Source organism: Epinephelus fuscoguttatus, linkage group LG1 (assembly GCF_011397635.1).
Source record: "Epinephelus fuscoguttatus linkage group LG1, E.fuscoguttatus.final_Chr_v1".
Classification (NCBI taxonomy): Eukaryota; Metazoa; Chordata; class Actinopteri; order Perciformes; family Serranidae; genus Epinephelus; species Epinephelus fuscoguttatus.
The window spans coordinates 25,518,616-25,538,025 of NC_064752.1; the positions used below are offsets into that span (position 1 = coordinate 25,518,616).

General features: G+C 41.5%; 1 protein-coding gene across 1 annotated transcript; it reads right to left on the bottom strand.

The window, feature by feature from the left end:
- Positions 1 to 37: 37 nt before the first annotated feature.
- frs3 (fibroblast growth factor receptor substrate 3) lies at positions 38 to 18,381 on the bottom strand. The gene is made up of 7 exons (XM_049585430.1): positions 18,074 to 18,381; positions 16,088 to 16,213; positions 15,911 to 15,999; positions 14,990 to 15,176; positions 12,522 to 12,683; positions 10,333 to 10,454; positions 38 to 10,253 (listed from the first exon to the last, which is right to left on the bottom strand). Exons 3-7 carry the CDS (start codon positions 15,974 to 15,976, stop codon positions 8,931 to 8,933), a joined length of 1,860 nt encoding a protein of 619 aa, XP_049441387.1. The 5' UTR covers positions 15,977 to 15,999; positions 16,088 to 16,213; positions 18,074 to 18,381; the 3' UTR covers positions 38 to 8,930.
- Between the last annotated feature and the right edge of the window lie 1,029 nt (positions 18,382 to 19,410).

The window sequence follows — 19,410 nt, forward strand, 5'->3', positions numbered from 1 at the left end:
AACAATAAAAGCTCTGCTTTATTTGTGAGGCTCCTCTTTTGATACAGTAATTCAGTAACCATAAAACAAGACAGACATACGAACACAAGACAAGACAGCTACTATTTAAGGCATATATTTACAGTTTGCTGTAAATCTCTAGAGCTAACAAGGACCATGCTCTCTGTACATCAAATTATTAAAATTGTTTATACACTGGCAGACACTAATTACATGCTCAAAAGAAGTTAATATTCAGCTGCAAAAACTATTGTGGAGTAAAATCACGGTTTAATTTCTGGTTTAAGCAAAAATGGGAAACATGATTGTGTCCACTTGGATAAAAAGTAATATATCCTGGGCAGGTTTTTGAGCTACAGACATCTGTACATACTCTGAACAAAACTCTACTTTGGATGGTGTTGACACAGTTAACATCATTTCTCTCCTCAGGGTACAGAAATCCCTCGCACAACGCAGTTTCTCTCAGCTGCTGGGCTGGAGGATGATTATTCACACAATGGTTTGAGTGTTGTCTTATACACATTTTAACAGGCTCGTTTCACATCTGTCTTCAATGTTTCCTCAGAAAATAATAAATAGACACGAGCAAACAAAGCATTTCACCTCCAAAAGTGATCAGGTTTGATCAGCCCAAAAAGGTTCGGTGTTCACATCAGCTGTGTTGACCTGACTCGTTTCTTTCACTCTTAAAAAAAGATTTTTTTTTTTTTTTTCAAAGTCTTGTACTGTTCTGATTGTTGAGCAGCCTGGTATATTTTATAAAAATATTCTAGGAATACCTTAAAAAATATCTTGTAAATGTTGTAATGTTAAAAATTTACATGTAATGAACTGAAGAGGCACGTGATCCAGGAGGGGAAATGCTTTGTTTCACTCAAATACATTTATCGATTCTTTGAAACATTAAAGGTTTGACTTAAAGAAAAAAAATTAGACACTGTTTAGTGCGCAATAAGATATTTTCATAGCTTCATTTTAATATTAGAATTACATTTACTTTTACATTTTGGACAAATTCACACTATAATTGATAAAATTCAGGGTAAAAGTCACCAAATGTCAGGCTCACTTTGTTTTGGGACAGAGTGGGATGAAGAGGTCAGATAACATACATCTCTGTGTGGAATGATTCAAGAATGAAGATGACCCAAATGTTTTCTTTTTGACAGTCCAACAAATGAAGCAAATCAGCTTTTAATATTCACCTCTAATGGCAGCATGATAAGACCATCACCGCATTTATAAGCCATGGATGGAAACACAGAAACATACAACAAATATCTGAATAAACTTTTGCCAAACTGAGACAAAAACAAAGAGAACCCCCCCCCCCCTTCCAGCAAAAATATTTAGCATGGTTAAACCTTCAGCTGTGCATTTGTATCACAAGTAGAGTCTACAACAGCAGCGAGTCACTCGTGTCTGACTCCGATGAGTCAGAGAGTACCTGCAGTTCCTTGTAGGTCCCGGATTTTGTCATGCTCGAGCATATTTGGCACTCATTCGATTCGTAAATTGATATAATAGTCACAAAGTTAGGCCAATGCAACCTGTATGCAAATACACAAAAATGTACAGCTCAGACCCGTACATGTACATCACCCTCTGGTGGTGAGCACACCCTCATACCAGACAAAAACAAACCAGATTAAAAAAAACCACAATAATAATAATAATAATAATAATAAAGAGATATTACAGTTTTCTGATACTTTCAGTATTTTGACAGAGATCTATCTCATAGCATGGACAGGAAGTTGAGGTTTTACAATATGTAATTTCTGATGATGATACAGAATCACTTAAGATGATGATGATGATGATGATGATGATGATGATGAAAAACCACTGATGAAGATGGCATGTAGCGCTGTGGTGCAAACCGTGTTGCGGCCTTTCTCTCTGTTCCTCCTATACTCTCGTAACCCAGCTTACATTACACATTTTCAGTGGTTACAAATTACAAAAGTATACAAAAAAAACATCTCTGAAAGGAGTTTTATTTTCACATTCTTCAGCACTATGACAAGAAATGGCAGCTGATGAGGAATCATGGAGTGCACATGACATCATAATGACAAACACACAGTAGTCTTTACTCATAATTAACATTATATGCTACAGAACATACTAGTCATGATTCAACACCTTCTCAGTCACACCGAGTTTGGCTATATTTTCACTCCTAAACCACTGAACAGATTATTAAGATCATGACTCGTGTAATCTCAACAAATGATGACTCATTCAAATTTAATGTCAAAAACCCAAAGGGAGTAGTTCAACAGTTTTGGAGATATGCTTAAGATATTTGTTTTCCTGCCAAGAGTTTGATGAGAAGATTGGTATCGCTCTCATTCTGAATCAGTCTGATGAGCAATGATTTTGTGACGAATAACCTCTATGAGCAGATATGTGCATATGTTTGCAGAATTTGTAGCAACGGGACAAGATGTTGGTTTCCGTTTGTAGTCTGAGTAGTTTTGACCAATCATGTTTGAGGGGCAAGTAAACAGTCTGTGTGGAGAGTCCAGAATGCAATCTGGGAACCCATCAGCTATCGTCATTTATGTTAGGGGTGGGGGCAAAAATCAATACAGCATAGTATCGCGATATTTTTGTGTGGCAACATCGTATCGATACACGGACGCCAAGTAACAACTTGTTTATCATAGAAATTACTAATATGACAAGTGGAAATTAAGCTTTTGGTGGCCTACTAGAATATAAAATTAATACTTTTTCAGCTCACTAGATACATTTTTGATGCAGTTTAAAAAAAGCAAGATGACAGACTGAAAACTATCTTATAAGATAAACAGATGTTGATAGAGTTTTCCTTTTGGGACACAATTTACAGTTGGACAAAGTTAATAAAAAGCAATATATTTATTTATTTAATTTTATCACAATACTTTTAATATCACAATAATAGTGTATCGTGACTTAAGTATCGTGATAATATCGTATCATGGGGCCTCTGGTGATTCCAACCCCTAATTACCTCCGCTAAGGAGGTTATGTTTTCGCTAGCATTGGTCTGTTTGTCTGCAAAATAACTCGAAAAGTTCTGAACGGATTTTGATGAAATTTTCAGGAAATGTTGATAATGAGACAAGGAACAGATGATAAAATTTTGGTGGTGAGCGGTTGAAGCAACGTGGATAAAATAATAAAATGGCGGGAAATCCGAGCTGCTTGGCGGAGGTCTGCGCTCTCGGAGTGCTCTAGTTCATATGTGTAGATATTTGTTTATAGAGATTAACCAAAATGGCCTCTGCCCAGAGGGGGAAGTCTCGATCCGGATATCCGCTGGCTACACTGGAGCTCTCCAAATATTGGCCCTAGCCTCAAGAGGTTTATCGCTGCTGACTGACCGCCAATGGGTTACGAGACTGTGTGCTGAATTACTTCATGGCTGGGGGCAGTGACTTCCTGGAGTTACTGCTGGTTTCCTAGCAACTGCTTATATGCTAAGCTAACATAACCATCTATGAGCTGTAGCCTTACGTCGAAAACACGTCAAGCAGCCTTGAAGTGTGGTTTGCCACTATAATTATATTTTTCTGCTGCTGGGGGGCGTGTTCATGTGTTTCAGGTAGGAGGAAATTCTTTGTAACACCAGTCAACATGTCACAGGAGTCACAGGACTCTGTTTACATACTGGCTACTGGTATTCTCTGACCACAATTTACCACTAAAAGTTAAAACACACTCAACTTTTAGTTTGGCCGCAGTTTGCCACAGAATCAAATGGCCACAGGCCGCCGCAGCATTCCATAGATATTACATGGCAGCTTGCCGCAGGCCACACTTTGCCACTGCTTGGAGTGTTTTCAGTGTTACTTTTAGTGCACAGACACAATAGTGGGATCAATCTTCCAATCAAACTTGGCAAGAAAGCACATATGCATTTTCCCCAGAATTTCCAAACATTCCTTTAAACAGACATTTGTAAAATACAGTATGGTGTAAAACAATCAGGAGTTGGCACTTTTTTCAAACACAACTTCAAGTACAGCTTGAAGTATGAAACCACAGGCCCCCTTCAACTTTGTTTCTAAACTTTCAACATGTGGCTTCGTTTTTTTTAACAGCAGGCTGCTCTCATAAACAGCGACGAAAATGTTTCTCCAGTTTGAATATGAAAGGCACAGTGAGAAATTTATTAAAATGGACTTCATGGCGTTCATGTTTGTACAGTAAACACAGAGCAAGTCCTTTTATTGTTTAACATCCCATCCAATAAATTCAGTTTGAGGAACTTTGTGTCATCCTGCCCTGAAAAACCAATCACACCCCTGGGCGACACCTGATAAATTTCACTGACACCTGTGTGAATTTACGCCTAGAGCATAAACAGTGAAGGTGACTGAGAATTACACATTTCAGATATCATCAACCCCCGAGTCAGTCACAATGAGTAATGGGATGGGAGCTGCACTTTGTTTGAACTCAAGTGCAATTAGATCACAAAAGCGTTTTTTTTTTTTTTAAATGATTTAGCACATCTATTTACTTTGATTATTAATCGGTAAACAAAGGAGTCTGTGGTAATGATGCTGTAATCACTGGTTTGGGTGTTGGTGAGGTTACTGCGTTATAACAAAGATAGCTAACACATTTAAACATGGATTTTTTTTTAAAAATGACCATAAAACCACATGTAACAATATTCTGAGAAATTAGATGAAACACTTTCTGTTTCCTGGATGAAACATAGCCACTGGTTTGAAAAGTTCAATACAATAAAACTGAATTTAAGTACTGGCAATGGTCACCTACTGTATGGCACTGTTAATGTGAGTTTAAGCAAACACAGTGTCTGACAATCAAGAAAACAGGCATCTTTTTTTTTTTTTTTTTTAACTTTCATAGCTGAGATCGCACTATGAAGATTGAAAGGTAAACATTGTACCTGAAATCAAAATAAGACTGCTGATTCACAGAAGAACAGGCGATTAAATACATTAAGCCCACAGCTCTATACGTAGACTACTATTTAAAAGTCACACTTCACACATCAGTCTGATTTAGATCGACAAAACAAGAATTCACCCATTATTGCAAAAATGTAAACATCCTTCCAATGTATCATGACAATATCTTCGCAAACACACTCAAAAATGTCCCCTAACAGTTGGCCTTTTTGTGATAGAAGATACTTTTTTAAAAATGTCATATTAAAATATGATGGCGGAACAAAAATACAAAGCATCAATTTTTCATTTGGGGTTATTTAAAGCTTCTGTGTTGGGAATGTTTATCAGACACTAAAACTCTATCATTATTGTTACCATCAAACCAGTAGCAGTAGTATTTAGTAGTATTTATTTTTTATTTCATTTTATTTTTTGTTTTTGTCTGTTTTATATCTGTAAATGGAAAACATTTGGGCATTGTTGGTCAGACAAAACAAGCCGCTTGACGACATCACCTTGGGGTTTAGGAAAATTGTGATAGGCTTTTTGTGTACCAAACAATTTACAGATTAAAGCTGGGGTAGGGAGTTTAATTTTGGCTTCAATGGGCAAAAAACCCACAATAAACTTTGAGCATACTGTAATGCAAGTGGACTGAGAGTAAAACATTGATTTCAGCATCTCCTCTTGGCTCTGTTTTCAATCTTTGGAAAATCTAGCCTGTGACGCGAGACTTTGGCCAATCACAGATCACTTCAGCAAGGGGGCGCTCCTACTGGCTATTCTACAAATGCAGATGTGTGTGCACGTCTGTTTGATGACAGTCTGATTCAGTAGCGGAGAATCCTGCAAAGTTGCTATTCCAGCATTAGCAACAACTGCCGACACTGCAAAGCAACCCAAAACGGGAGTCTAAAGGAGAGTCTGAAGTTAAACACAATATATTGTAACACGTGTCAGTATCGGCAAAGCATTTCAGAGATGAAGAGAGAATGCTGCTAATAGTTTCGCCCTCTGCTAATCAGAGCTAAACAGTCATGGCAGTGGCTTTAAGTTCACCTTTGTGAAGGTAACTTTAACATATACCATGATCATTTGGTGGGAGGGGCTTAGCACAGAAAGGCGAATCTGCAGGGGGAGGAAATTCTGATCTTTTTTTTTGCCGTTTCCAGACTTCTGCCTAACCCAGCCTTAATCCAGAAAAAAAAGCATTTCTCCATCTAATGCAAGGTGTGACTGACCCACTGCCTCAGCAACTACAACCCATACAGTCTGTGGTGTGGTGAGGTTGAGCGCAGTGTATTAGACAGAGTTGGCAGTTCAGTGTATCGACATGGACCAAAACCCTTGAAAAAAATGGCTATATTATACGCCACTCCTTCCACATGATGGGTTTTAAATCAAGTTTTTTAAAAAGGTATCAAATAAAGTACTCTGTTGGCATCAGTATCACTTAAAGGGTACTGGTATTGTAATTTAGAGACTGGTGTGCATTTTTCCACATTTTCTGGCATTGTATTGACTGAACAATTTTGGTTATTAAAAAAACATAAAAGTCATAAAATGAAACTGTATCATGTCTAAAAATAAATAGCAAATAATAATTTGAAAAAAAAAATAGCAGTAATAGTAATAGATTATGTGAGTTTAGGAACTAGTTTTCCTCTGACTGATTTTCAGTTTTATATCATTCTAAATGAAATATCTAAATAAATATATTTAATGTAAAATAAATATCTATACAGCAGCAATCAGAAGCAATAATCATGCATAAATATTTTTGAATCATCTTTGATTTGCACATGATGTCACACAGAAGCCAAAAAACCCTCCTCATCAGAAGTTGAGAGTTTGTATTTGTGTCCCATACTGATCTCTTGAATGCTCTGTTGAAGGAACTACAGCTAAGTCGGCATCTGAAGGCCTAAACATGTGTAAAAGCTCCTCCGTCAGCTGGAAAATATCACCTTGATGTGAGCGCTCAACAAAAACATGACAGCGTCAGTGGGCTTGTGCCTCCGTCAGCTCTCAGACAGCCAGTTTGTCCAGAAAAACAATCAATGAAATGAAATACTTGCCAAATGAAACGTTCTCTGAAATGGTACATTATATATTTCTACTGCTCATAAATGATCCCAGAAGAACACAACAATGCTACTTCTATTAGCAATTAACAATATGGTAAAAGATCTGACATCGCATAGGTTCAAACACATAACGTTTTCATTTTGACAGGTACCTGTAGCCTACAGGGGCTACTGTTAATATGTACATGTAGCAGCATAAAACCACCCTGGCTGTGATTATCAGACTACAACATCACCATTCTTAGATCTCGCTCCCAGATGGCTGTCGATGTGGATGAGGTGGAATGTGCAGTTTTTATCGTTTTTAATTATAATCCTTGAAAAGTTGGATTTTTCTGTTTTTATCTCCGGACTGTATTCACCTCATAACTCTCTGTCCTATTGTTTCCTACAAATCCTTATGGCACGTTTGATTTCTATTCATCATACAGTTTGCAAATAAGTTTTGGCACTTAAAATATAAATACAGTCTCTTTTTTTCTTTTTAAATATAACTAAGCACAGTTATAACAGTAATACACCAGAGTCCAGTGATAATTTGAGGTGAAACTTTGGTCTCCGCATTACCAACTGGATTACAAAACGCTGGTCGTCACATGGAAAACAAAATTATTACAATCAGAAACAAAAGAATGAATAAATAAATAAATAAATAAATATCTGACCAAGGTTGATAAATAGCCTCACAAAAATCTCCACGTCATGACTCTGCGACATACTTGATTACCCTTTAACAGCATTCACACCTGATAACTGACAAATTACATATTCAGCACTTTTTATGTGAGGTTATAGCTTAATGCCACTATTTGAGGTTGTTGATGTCACCATCAAAGCATGTAAATAAATCCTACCTACGATGCTGACTAAGAATGTGCGTGAAATATTAGGCCCCCTGCTTTTGGTAAAAAGGACACGGTCGAAGCTGTGGCTCCAGCGGCGTGGGAGTAGAGACAAAGAGCGTTTCAGTGGCCCAGGGTCAAAAGTGCAACGTGACAAGCGTAAACCGCGCGGACCTCCTGCAGGTCTGGGATGAGGTGCAGAAGGATGTGATCAAAGATGATATGCTACTTTTTCATTTGCTGCATGTGGATAGGAGGGAGCCGGAGCTCGTTTCATCCATGTGTGCTACTTTTACCATCATTCAGTTTAGTATAACTCTGCAAATATCACCATCTCTTCTGTTCACTTAACTCCATAATTTTTTTTTTTTTGGACTGGACGACACCATTCCCTTAAATATGATAAAATACAATTCCATAGGATTGTGTGCAAAATGCTCTATAGGCATATATGAACAAATAATGGTCTCTTTTACTAGCCACATGTTCAGACTTAGATGCTTGTGATGAGGTATGAATATTGGCCAGTATCTTGGAGGAACCATTAACCTTCCTTCACGCCAACTTCTCCTGCAACGAGGTCACATTTTTGCCTCTCATAGTATTTAAGTAAAAAACCACATGGATGTAAAATAACTAAATGATAGGAACAATAATGTGTGAGTGGAGATGGGTTCATGAATTAAAGTTTGCTAATACAGTATGGCAATGACTGCTTCCACTGAAAACAGAGGTCTCTGCTCTAAGTCATAGCTAAGCATGAAATCATATACAAGTTTATATGATTTTATGCCTATATTTAAATATCCATATATCCAGCAAACTGCCAATTTCTCGAGAGAGCTTCACACCACATATCTAATAAATAACACAGAATAAAATGGCAAATTCTCCTCAAAGATTCCTCATTTCCTGTTATATGCACAGATAGGTTTCAGTAAGTTTCTAATTAGGTACCTGTACTGTATTAGTCAGCCCGACAGTTGAATGGATGGATGACAGTGAAGGGTCCAGTGTGCTAAGATGAGGATAAGCCTTCATCTGTCTTCATCGTTCCTCTTCAGTCTGAACACCGTTTACAGAGGCAGGTCTGTGCTGTTGTGGCGAGTCTTTCTGGAAGTCCCATCATCCCTGGGCAGAGCTTTCTGCAGGTTGGACATGGCAGCGGTCTTCTTTAGGTCAATGACTGCGTAGCATTCACTGCGCCGGGGTGCCTGCGGGCCACATTTTTTGGGTGGTAGGCGCTGGTGCTGTGGCTGGGTCTGGGCACCCCCGCCGCTGAGGGCTTGGCAGGGAGGTTCTCCCTCTAGGTCCACCTGGATGTAATTCAGCTGCCGCGATGGAGGCATGTGGCCGTGCTCACAGCCTCCAACCCCTGACCTCGATCGTCTGCGGAAATCAAAGCTAAATATTCGCCCCCCTCTGTCTGGCTGACACGGCCGTGGATGCGGGGGGCAGGCGTGTCGGAGCCGGGGCGGCTGGACCTGCTCTGTGTTGACATAGTTCTGCAGGGCATCTCTGTGGATGCCCCGACCATCCTGGTGGTACCCGTTGGGTGTCCCAGGGCCTTCTGAGAACTCATACTCATCAAAGTCTTCCTCCTCTTCCTCATATTCTTCCTCATCCTGCTCATCATCTTCCTCCTCCTGCTCGTCGTCCCGCTGCAGAGCGCTGTATTCCCACACCGGTGGCAGAGAGGGCAGGTTCTCGTAGTTAAGCAGAGCTGTCCGACGATGACCTCCACCCATGCCCCTCTCGCAGGGGTAACCCTGCGGGGGTAGAGACGATGGGCCGAGGGAGTGTGGGTGCAGGAGGGAGTGGGTGTGACTGTCCCCAGTGCTGCTGCTGCTGCTAGAACCCACAGACTGAGACACGCTGCTGGGACTCAGCCGCTGCTTCCGGCCGCTCCTCAGCCCGTTGATGTTCTCGTAGGTGAGTTCCCCGCTTTGGCAGCTGTCTGGGTGCTCGAGGCCCGGGTGCCGGTGTGCGTGATGATGGAAATGATGATAGGAGTGAGAGTTGCACAGGTGCATAGAGGGCTCGTCTCCCTCCGTCTCTGAGCCTGTTGCACCCTCTACTGGCTGAAGGTTGTGAGGATTGTGCCCATGCCTCTCCCTCTCTCTCTCCCGCTCTCTCTCCAGCAGATGGCGTTGTGCCGGTGTGGGGCCCAGCATGAATTTGACCTCCTGCGAGGACGGCTGTAAGAACACCTGAGGATCATTATGCTCCTCCAGGGGACAGCACCGCATGTTGGACTGCGGATTTCCTTGGCCCCCGACAGGCATGGCTCCCCGTGTTGTTTCAGGGAAAGAGCTGGGCCGCACCTCAGGCAGGGAGTGCACACAGTGACGCATAGAGAGATCCCCCTCCATACTAACAGTATTTACATAGGTGTGGGTCTGTTGGGGAAAATAAAAACGGTCAAATTGTGAACTTGCACAGATACAGTGAACTATAAGGAGCATGATTAGGTCTTACCTGGTCTTCCAAACCCATGAGGCTATGACCATGATCATCAGCAAGAGAGGGCTGAGAGGAATCACCTCTGATTGGATAACCAGGGTAGCCGTTGGGAAAAGCCTGGACAGGGAACGCTGGAGCTGCAAACACATTTATGTGACAATATAAAGACAGACAAAATGCAAGGCGGCTTTTGTGATCTGGTGGCTCCATAAACATGCCAAACCCAGAGAAAATGATGTGTTATGAATAGTATCAAGCTTAAAACAGGGCACAGAGAAGTTGAAGAGAAAATTTGTCAGCATAATTGTTATATCCCAGTGGAACCTGAGGAGTCACTTGTCAATGGCTTCTGAGACTTTTGATATAAATCCTTTTTTCAATTGTTTTCTGTAACCACTTATCCTGTTGGGGGTCGTGGGGGGGGGGGGGCTGGAGCCTATCCCAGCTGTTAGGGCAAGAGGCAGGGTACACCCTGGACAGGTCGCCAGACTATCACAGGGCTGACACATAGAGACAGATAACCATTCACACTCACATTCACACTTACGGCCAATTTAGAGTCACCAGTTAAGCTGCATGCCTTTGGACTGTGGGAGGAAACTGGAGTACCCAGAGAAAACCCACACTGACACGAGGAGATCATGCAAACTCTGCACAGAAGGGCTCCCACCACTCCGGGTTTGAACCGGGAACCCTCTTGCTGCGAAGCGACAATGTTTAGGACAAGTTTCTGTTTACAATTTTTTTTTGTCTGTTAACTGGTAAATATGATACAAAACAAAAAGAAATCTATCCACACCAAAGCAACCCTTTTAAAACCTGCAGCAGCACCACAAACGGCACCATCATCATCCCAGGCCACACAAGTGATCCAGTGGATCTACAGCAGATCTACTGAATTAAGTGCTACCTACCAACATGGACACAAGCCAGCTGTCGAACACAGCTGGAACACTGACACTAACTTCTGTAACTTTCTGCCTCAACAATAGAAAATCTGGTTTAGAAAGACTGGGTTATGTTGCCTCAACTCACCACAAGACTTAATTGGTTAGCTATTTCAGTCAGGGAGGAAACTGTGGGAATGAGAGTGAACCGCTTGTGAAATTAAGATTTCTCACTAAAGGGGCTGCAGTAGCTCAGTCCATAGGGACTTGGCTTGGGAAACAGAGGATCGCCAGTTCAAATCCCTGTATAGACCAAATATGGAGTCTGGACTGGCAGCTAGAGAGGTGATAATTTGCCTCCTGGGCACTGCCAAGGTGCCCTTAAGCCTCCTCCCTCTGACTTCTCTCAATTTATTGTATTTATAGGTCCTTTTTGTGCATGTGTGTATTTCAGACCTGTGTGTATATGACAACAGAGTGAAAGAAACTGAATTTCCCCTCAGGGTTTATAAAGTATATCTTGATCTTCTTTTAAGTGCTGTTTGGTGGATCAGATACACCCTGAAATAAACACTGACTCCTCTTCACTCCACAACTCCACCAGTTTCTCCTCCCTTTCCACAGTACAAGAGAACCGAAACTTGTTCACATTCTTGCATCTCCCCCAGGTCCCCTCCATGTTTACTGTCTGCCCAGTTTAATGCTTCCTGTTTGGTGCTGGAGAGAGTGCACCTTTTGGTTGTTGACAATATTCACGTCAATGAACTTCAGTATTTGTATGAGCCAAGAATAAAAACTTTCAGTGATATTAATCATGTTTGATTTTGTGGGAAAGTTAAGACAAGAAAAATACTGACTACAGACAGCTCGGACTGAGTTTTATGACCACACTACACCAAACGATTGAGATCATGAGTGGGCACACCATCTGAGGTAAAACTCTCGTGGTTTTATTATTAGAAATTTCTCTGTCACAATACATTCTTTAAGAGGATATTGGAGACACCATAGTCACTGTTCTTCCAGCCCTAACTGACCATAAGTAGTGTCTGTGGCTGCAGCCTGTGTCACTGCTTTACTTGGTGTTATCTGGATACCTGTGACTCAGTAAGGTTCAGTTTAACCTGTGTCTATTAATAGCTCATAAATTCTGCTAAATTTACTGCTGTACTGCTGCATGCAAGTCCTACAATTAATCTCAAGAGTATAATTAGCTTTACTTGTGTGTGTGTGTGTGTGTGTGTGTGTGTGTGTGTGTGTGTGTGTGGCGGGGGGGGGGGGGGGGTATTTGTGTGAGTTGGTGGTGGTGTGACTCACTGTTGGGAGTCTGTGGTGTGCGAGACATTTCCATCTCTGGTGTGTGACCACTGCGACTCATTATCATCGACTCTTCCACCACGTTGATGCTGTTACATTGCATCAGCTCCTGAAGCAGATTGAAGATCTCCTCTGCACGGGAGCACTTGAATGCAAAGATTCCTAATCAAACAGGCAAAATAACAACATCATTAGGCCACAGTTGGTCATCACTAACAATGCAAAGACATAGAACTCCATGGCTGAAGAATAGATGTTATAAATGCTGATAATATGCTGTATCAACAGTCGACCGACAAAGTTATATCTGTTCATCTATCTTGTGACTAAATATTTAACATCTTTACATCTTGTTCTGTTACAAGGTGGTTACGAGCACACACGGTATGCCTCCTGTTCAGTAACACTACATGTGTGAACACAAGCGATGTGTTAAACTTATGCCGAAATCAGACTACAGGATATTTGTGCCACAGTGTTGCGCTGTGTGACTTCACATGGCAGACTGCATGTTGGATCCTGACCAATCACAACCCTCTTCGCTACACCTGGCAGTCGTAACAACAAAAGTTCACACACTTAAAAGACAGTGAACCTGGAACCATTCATCGCCGCTTGGCAATGAAGACATGCTTTAGTGAATGTGTGGGTGCACAGCTTACATCCTGGATGTGTGCAGGTGATGATGTTGTGCCCACAAGTGTGATTAATTTGGCATAATGCTCCTGACCTGTTCTTACTGGTATTGTCAAATGATTAGAAGTCTTTGGCCACACCCACACTGATATGTTTTCATCTTAAAGAAGCGCTTTCGAACAAAAATGATCTGTGTACACACACACAAACAAGAAGCAGATTGTCTGCAGTTGGTTGCTTTGTTACCGAAAATATTACAGCGATTTCTTTGCTTGGACCAATGACGACATGGTGGAACTGTTACTGAAATTAACACGAGTGTGAAACAGTCAAGGCGGCAGAAAACAGGTTGGGAGACATTGCACGGCCAATAAGGCGACACATTAGGACAGTACCAGGGTTAGAGTTGTACTGATACTGATGCCAGTATCGGAAATGCCTCCGATACTGCCTAAAATGCAGTATCGGGTATTGATGAGTACAGCCTATTACCAATACGATAACACGTAATGCCTCACGTCATTATGCATACGCACGCTACAGGCAAATGAAATGCCTGACTATTTCTGTAACTTTCCGTAAATTGACGCTCTCACATTCACACCCGTTTCACACAGTGAAAATCCAGCAGTGCAAAGGTGAGAAAGAAGCCAGAATTTGAGCTTCTCTCTCCAGTCCTATTTTTATTCTTGACTCAACTATTTCTTATCATTTTCAACTGAGTGAAACACTATAAATGTCTTCCAGGAGAGCTGTCTGAAAATGTGATATGTATGTCTTGTATTTCAACGACTTTAAATACTTTTGATTTCCAGCATGGTTGGACAATACGTCCCGTTAACCAGTTTTGAACAAGCACAACCCGACCCTTGCAATCGTACACAAAAGACCACTTTGTGCTCCGGTGGGTCAACATTGCCAAACACAAGATGAAAGTGCGGCATCCCAGATGCTGTGTTGGTTGTCTTTGACTATCACAGACTACACAGCTGCCCATCACATCAGGCTGATATGTAGTCTGAATCTGACATAGGCCAGTTATTTTGGATTGTCACAGTAGGAAAAGCACAGGTGTTGCCAATAACTTTAGAGTGGAAAAAGACAACTTTTTTTGCTTTAAATTATCATTTTGAAGTAGATGTTAATTGCACTATGTAAAAACTATAGAATAATGACACCTTCAGTGTTTAGATTGGTTCAGCCTCACGCCTGAGTCCAGACCTTTGAATCTGCCCACTCCTTTGAGTTTGAGTTCACTGATTCATCTAGCATTGTGACATGAAACAGCGGTTCGATTCAGGCGCGTACGTGGGTCTCTAGTGATTGGTTGGGGAAAATCTAATCCCCCTCCCCAGCGCAAATTGGTTAGAGTAGAAGCAATGTCAGACGAGCTCACAATTCTGTCTGATATCTAAAAAATATGTCTCGCTTTCACTATGCAAATCTGTCTGCCACTGGTGATGATCACACGGGAAAATGAAGGCTACATTTACAGCACAAAGGAAGTGCGTCAATCAGTTCACAACAAAATGGAACAACCAACATTACTGCAGAAACTGTGGTAGTTGCTAGTTGCTAGAAAACCAAAAGCAATTCGGTTGTCTTTGCGACAGTGGTGCAAACAAAAATACCACTTGGAAACGCTAGGAGGGATGGAGCTGAAATTTTGTCCGTTTCAACTTTAACATGTGCTCTATTCTGCTCAAGCATCCTGGTAAGTAATGATAGTGTGACAGTGAGCTAATATGCACAACACCAGGACCCTGAAACTGACGCAGTTAAATGTTCACATATAAAGAGAATATTAGAACATCGTCAAACGGTTTGCTTACCCTGCCCAGTCTGACAGCGACGACCGCTTTCAAAAGAAAACAGGTTGGAGTCGTAGCCATAGCGGCGCAGGCAGAGATACGGCCACCGGATGGCATCTCTCTTACGTGTGTGAAGAATGAGCTCGGTCTGGGTGAGCTCCATGATCCCAGAGCCCAGCTCGTTGCCCTCATCATCCACATTGGTGACCTAGGACAGGGATTAGAAATATAACATGAAGAGAAGGAACTGAAAATTTAGCCTGCAATAGGCTGCAAAATACATCTCTTTATTACTGCACAATGTCACGTGTAAACATGATCGCCAGCCAAAAGATCACAAGACAGCTCCAAAAAAATGAGTTGAATTTAACGTGAATGTGGGATTATTTTAGCCTGAGTGTCAGACTGAAGCTCCCAGAACCTTCAGTCTGACATGGCTTCCATTGAAGGCGATTTACAAGGGGGAGGGAATTTGATTTTTCCCTAACCAATCAGTAGAGATCAATGACTCACCCAGAATCTGACGTCATTAGTATCCATGCATCAGGGGTGCTGAAAACAAGCGAGCATTGCCCGTTTAAAATGTCTCCGTCGTCGTGCACGCCCAGCTGCATCGCCGTTAAATCCAGTTTAGCGGCTTCCTTAATTTGGTCCTCCATTAACGCGAGTAGTGGTGAAATACCTCGATAGCATTGTTAATGTGGTCTGTAGGATCTGTAGCGGTCGCCATTGTTGCTATCCTCACCAGTTACCCACCAGCGTACAGCTTGACATCAGCGTGGCGCTGATTGGCTAATCGCAAGACCCCCGGCGTTCATTGGTCCGTCCATCGTTTGGACGAGATAAATCGCAAATTCATTGAAGTATGCCAGACCAGTGATCCAAGCCTACTCAGTTGAGTGGGCGGGGTCTATGGTCTGGAACCAGGCTAGGATTATTTACCTTAAATTTGGTGAGATGGTTGTCTCGGATGGGGTCTCTGTACAGACAGCTCCAACAGCTCCCCATAGCTTCAGCAGGCCAGCTGAAACCTGTCAGAAAAAAAGAACATCATCACCTGCTGCCTTTAACAATATCAGCATTTTATATACAAAACCCAGACAAACACAAAGTGCTTACTCAGTCCAGGCCATCAGTGTAAAGGGATTCACGTCTCAATCCCAGGATCTTCGACTGGGCATCGTCGTCACAAGCCAGTTAGTCTGTTGGGCCGACATCTTGAAGAGAAGCATCATGTTCTCCCCCCTGAAACAACATTCAGGTTTAGACATAGAACGTGTTGATGCATAAACATTACCTGCAAGCAATTTCAAATATAAAATGCTGCTAATTTTAGCAGAAATATAAGTGGATTCAGAGCGTCCTGATGGCCTGAACCTGTTGCATGTCATCCTTTATCTGCCTCCTTGCATTCCCTCTTACCTCTTTACTCTCCAACATCAAACAAAATGTCTGAAAATCCTTCAAATTAAGATTCAAAATATCTAAATTCATAATTGCCAAACACTTAAAGGTATGTCTTTTACAGGACAAAGTTAAAGTTCAGTGTTTCTGAGTTTGTCTGTTAACATTATAAAATGTCCAACATAACTAAACAATGGAGTAAATGTCTTCATTCCCTGATGAAGACCATGAGATGTGGTTAAGAGTAGGGATGCACCGATTCCATACGCCAAATAAATATTAGCACCAAAGCTGACCTTACTGAGAAGATTGTGCGTATAACCAATCCACATTAAATCCAATTTCTCTGTCAATGTTATTATGAAATTAATCACTTCATTCTTTCACTCATGGTGGGATGCTGACTTTAATTTAGTCCCACAACTCGTGCTGTATAACCAATCAAAATATTATCAAAATCCCACTATGGCCATGTGCAACTTAAATCGCAGAAGCTGTAATTTTTTGAGAAAGCTAAAATGTGTCACAACATACCATACCATTATAAATGAAGTGTTGCTACAGAGATGCCCAAGCCTACAAATGATATTCCAGATGTAAGGGAACAAGCTTGTTTGGTACAGACCCCAGCAAAAATGACATCATCGATATTTTTATATTTTTTTTTCAGTGAAAATGAAATGCAAAAATTACCATTACCACTAAAATCGCAACTCATATGACAATATCTGTAATTTTTTTTTCTCCATATCGTGCAGCCCTACATACACCATGTTGCTATAAATAAAAATATGATATCCACAGTTTAGCTGAGCACTGATATTGGCTGATAACCTGAGTTGAGGTATCACCAGACTGGGAGAGAAAAAGTAAGCAGGTGCACCCCTAGCTGAGCTATTAAGTGGACCTTTAAGTTGAAATGATTTTGTCACACATCTCATGTACAATCACAAATAACCCAGGCAAAATACTACAAATGATTATAAAAAAAAATACACAAAATAAAAATAAAAAATAGAGTGAGTTTTCTGTAAAGTTGTTACCAGAAATCAGAAACTATCCATGTGCATCTTTAGTGAAAAAACACAACAACACTGGATAATCAATCTGGCACATCTGTGCTTTGAGCTCTGGACACTTTAACAAACAACACCACCTCCTGTTTCATGTGCTCACATCTACACCGGTGATCCTCCTGTGATTCCTGCTCCCTGTCACCCTCACACAGCCCCACAAACAGATTTCAGATCAACACCGCCGCATTATGTGAGCTCTAACCTGGGCCTCCACATCTGACTGGAGATGCCAGGCTGCTGGACTCCACAGCACCATTCCACAGCTACCTTCAATCAATGTTACACATGTAAATGAAAATAGAGCAAGGGCTACATTACACAAACACTTGTCACACAGCCCAGTGATTGAACTGGCTTTCCCTCCATCTGGGGGCTATTTACAGCAGAAAAATCACAGCCTTTTGCTCAATTAGCCAAACCGACGCAGAGCCCCCAAAACAAGCCGCCAGCGAGGCTCCATCTGCCCCGTCAGGGTGCACACACTCCGGCTCAGCCGCCGAGGAACCGGCGCTCTGACACTAAATGCACAACGACACGGTTCAATAACCATTTGTTCTCACTGGTGTGAGGATACAATAGCGTGAGCACATAGCAGTCAGGACGACAGCGATGGTTTGCTACTCACATGTCTGGCACGGATTTTTTTATATTAGCCCTAATGCGAAATAAGCATTGAGACTGCGATGGGTCATCGGCGGCGGCTGCTGCTGCTGGTAGCGGGATGTGGCACTTGCACGGCAGAGACGCGGATAAAAGATGCAGTGAGAGCAGTAAAAAAAAAAAAAAAAATGTTGTTATTTTTTCCTCCTATTACGCCCCCCTACTGCAGCACGGGCCTCTGCCTGCTGTATGACATTTCCCAAGCAGCTGGGGTGAGAGTTCACCGCCAGACAACGAGGCTGAGAGACGCGACAAGAAGGTAAGAAACGCTGGAGGACCAGAGAGGAAAGGTGCGCCTGGCTGACAGACTGGGAGGAGGAGGGGCCACTCAACTGGGATGAAAGAGCATCTCTAGCCCTGGTTTTACTGCTCATAAGCCCCTCACCAGTGTGTGCATGACTTTAATTTGCCACTGTATCATTAAGAAAAACCCCCACTCAAAATGTGTTTTGTTATGACTTTTCTTGGGTATTTGAGTTTCACTCTGTCCAGGGGCGGAATTTAGATTTTTAAATCCCCAGAGGGGCTTTAGTTTTTCAGACACCCCTACCCAAGGTAGAATATTAACATCAAAATATTAGGGATGCACGATATTGGATTTTTTGCCGATATCCAACATGCCAATATGCAACAACTCATTTGACCGATAACCAATATTGATATATCCATTTTTTCCTTACCTAATTTTACTTATCTCTTCTGTAGTGGAATTAACATCATCTTATGCATGCATATTTTTATCGTAATGGCCCACCAGCAGACAGAGACATGAAATTCAATATTTTTCAATGTGCATATTAACAAAAAAAGCATGCTGGCAGCTACTGATATTTCATTTTAAAGCCAATACCGATGACGTACCGATATTGTCACGCACCCCTACAAAATATGTATTTATTCTAAAACAAGAGGCTTTTAAAAACAGCATTGTTAAACGTAACAGAGTCAATTATACAGCAGTAATGTGTGTAACAAAGTCAAATGTACATTTGTAATATTAAGTATTATAATTACACAAAATTTGTTTCAGTTATTACATGACACGCTGAGGCCTCCATACTCAGTATGTGGAACATTTGATGCTCAGTTTCTGTACCCCTACGTTCACCTTTGGGGGTATCCCACGGGGTGTCTCCCGCCTTGCCTCTCCCCTTTTGCTGTTGTGCTCCATGGAAGAGGTAAGCTGGGAGAGGGGCTCTTGTAGTATTTTCCATGTTTTAGCGCTGTTAAGCTGTTTATGAGTGAATTTTTCAGCCTAAACTTATTGTACAATATGCTAACATATTCCTGTGTCACTTAATT

Bases quoted from the DNA above. Each gene is read 5' to 3' on its own strand.
- frs3 (XM_049585430.1), bottom strand. From the start codon at position 15,976: ATGGGGAGCTGTTGGAGCTGTCTGTACAGAGACCCCATCCGAGACAAC. The intron at 15,177-15,910 runs GTAAATAATCCT...TCCCTGTCCTAG, and splicing joins ACCATCTCACCAAATTTAAG to GTCACCAATGTGGATGATGA. The intron at 10,455-12,521 runs GTGAGTCACACC...ATGTGTTTGCAG, and splicing joins CACACCACAGACTCCCAACA to CTCCAGCGTTCCCTGTCCAG.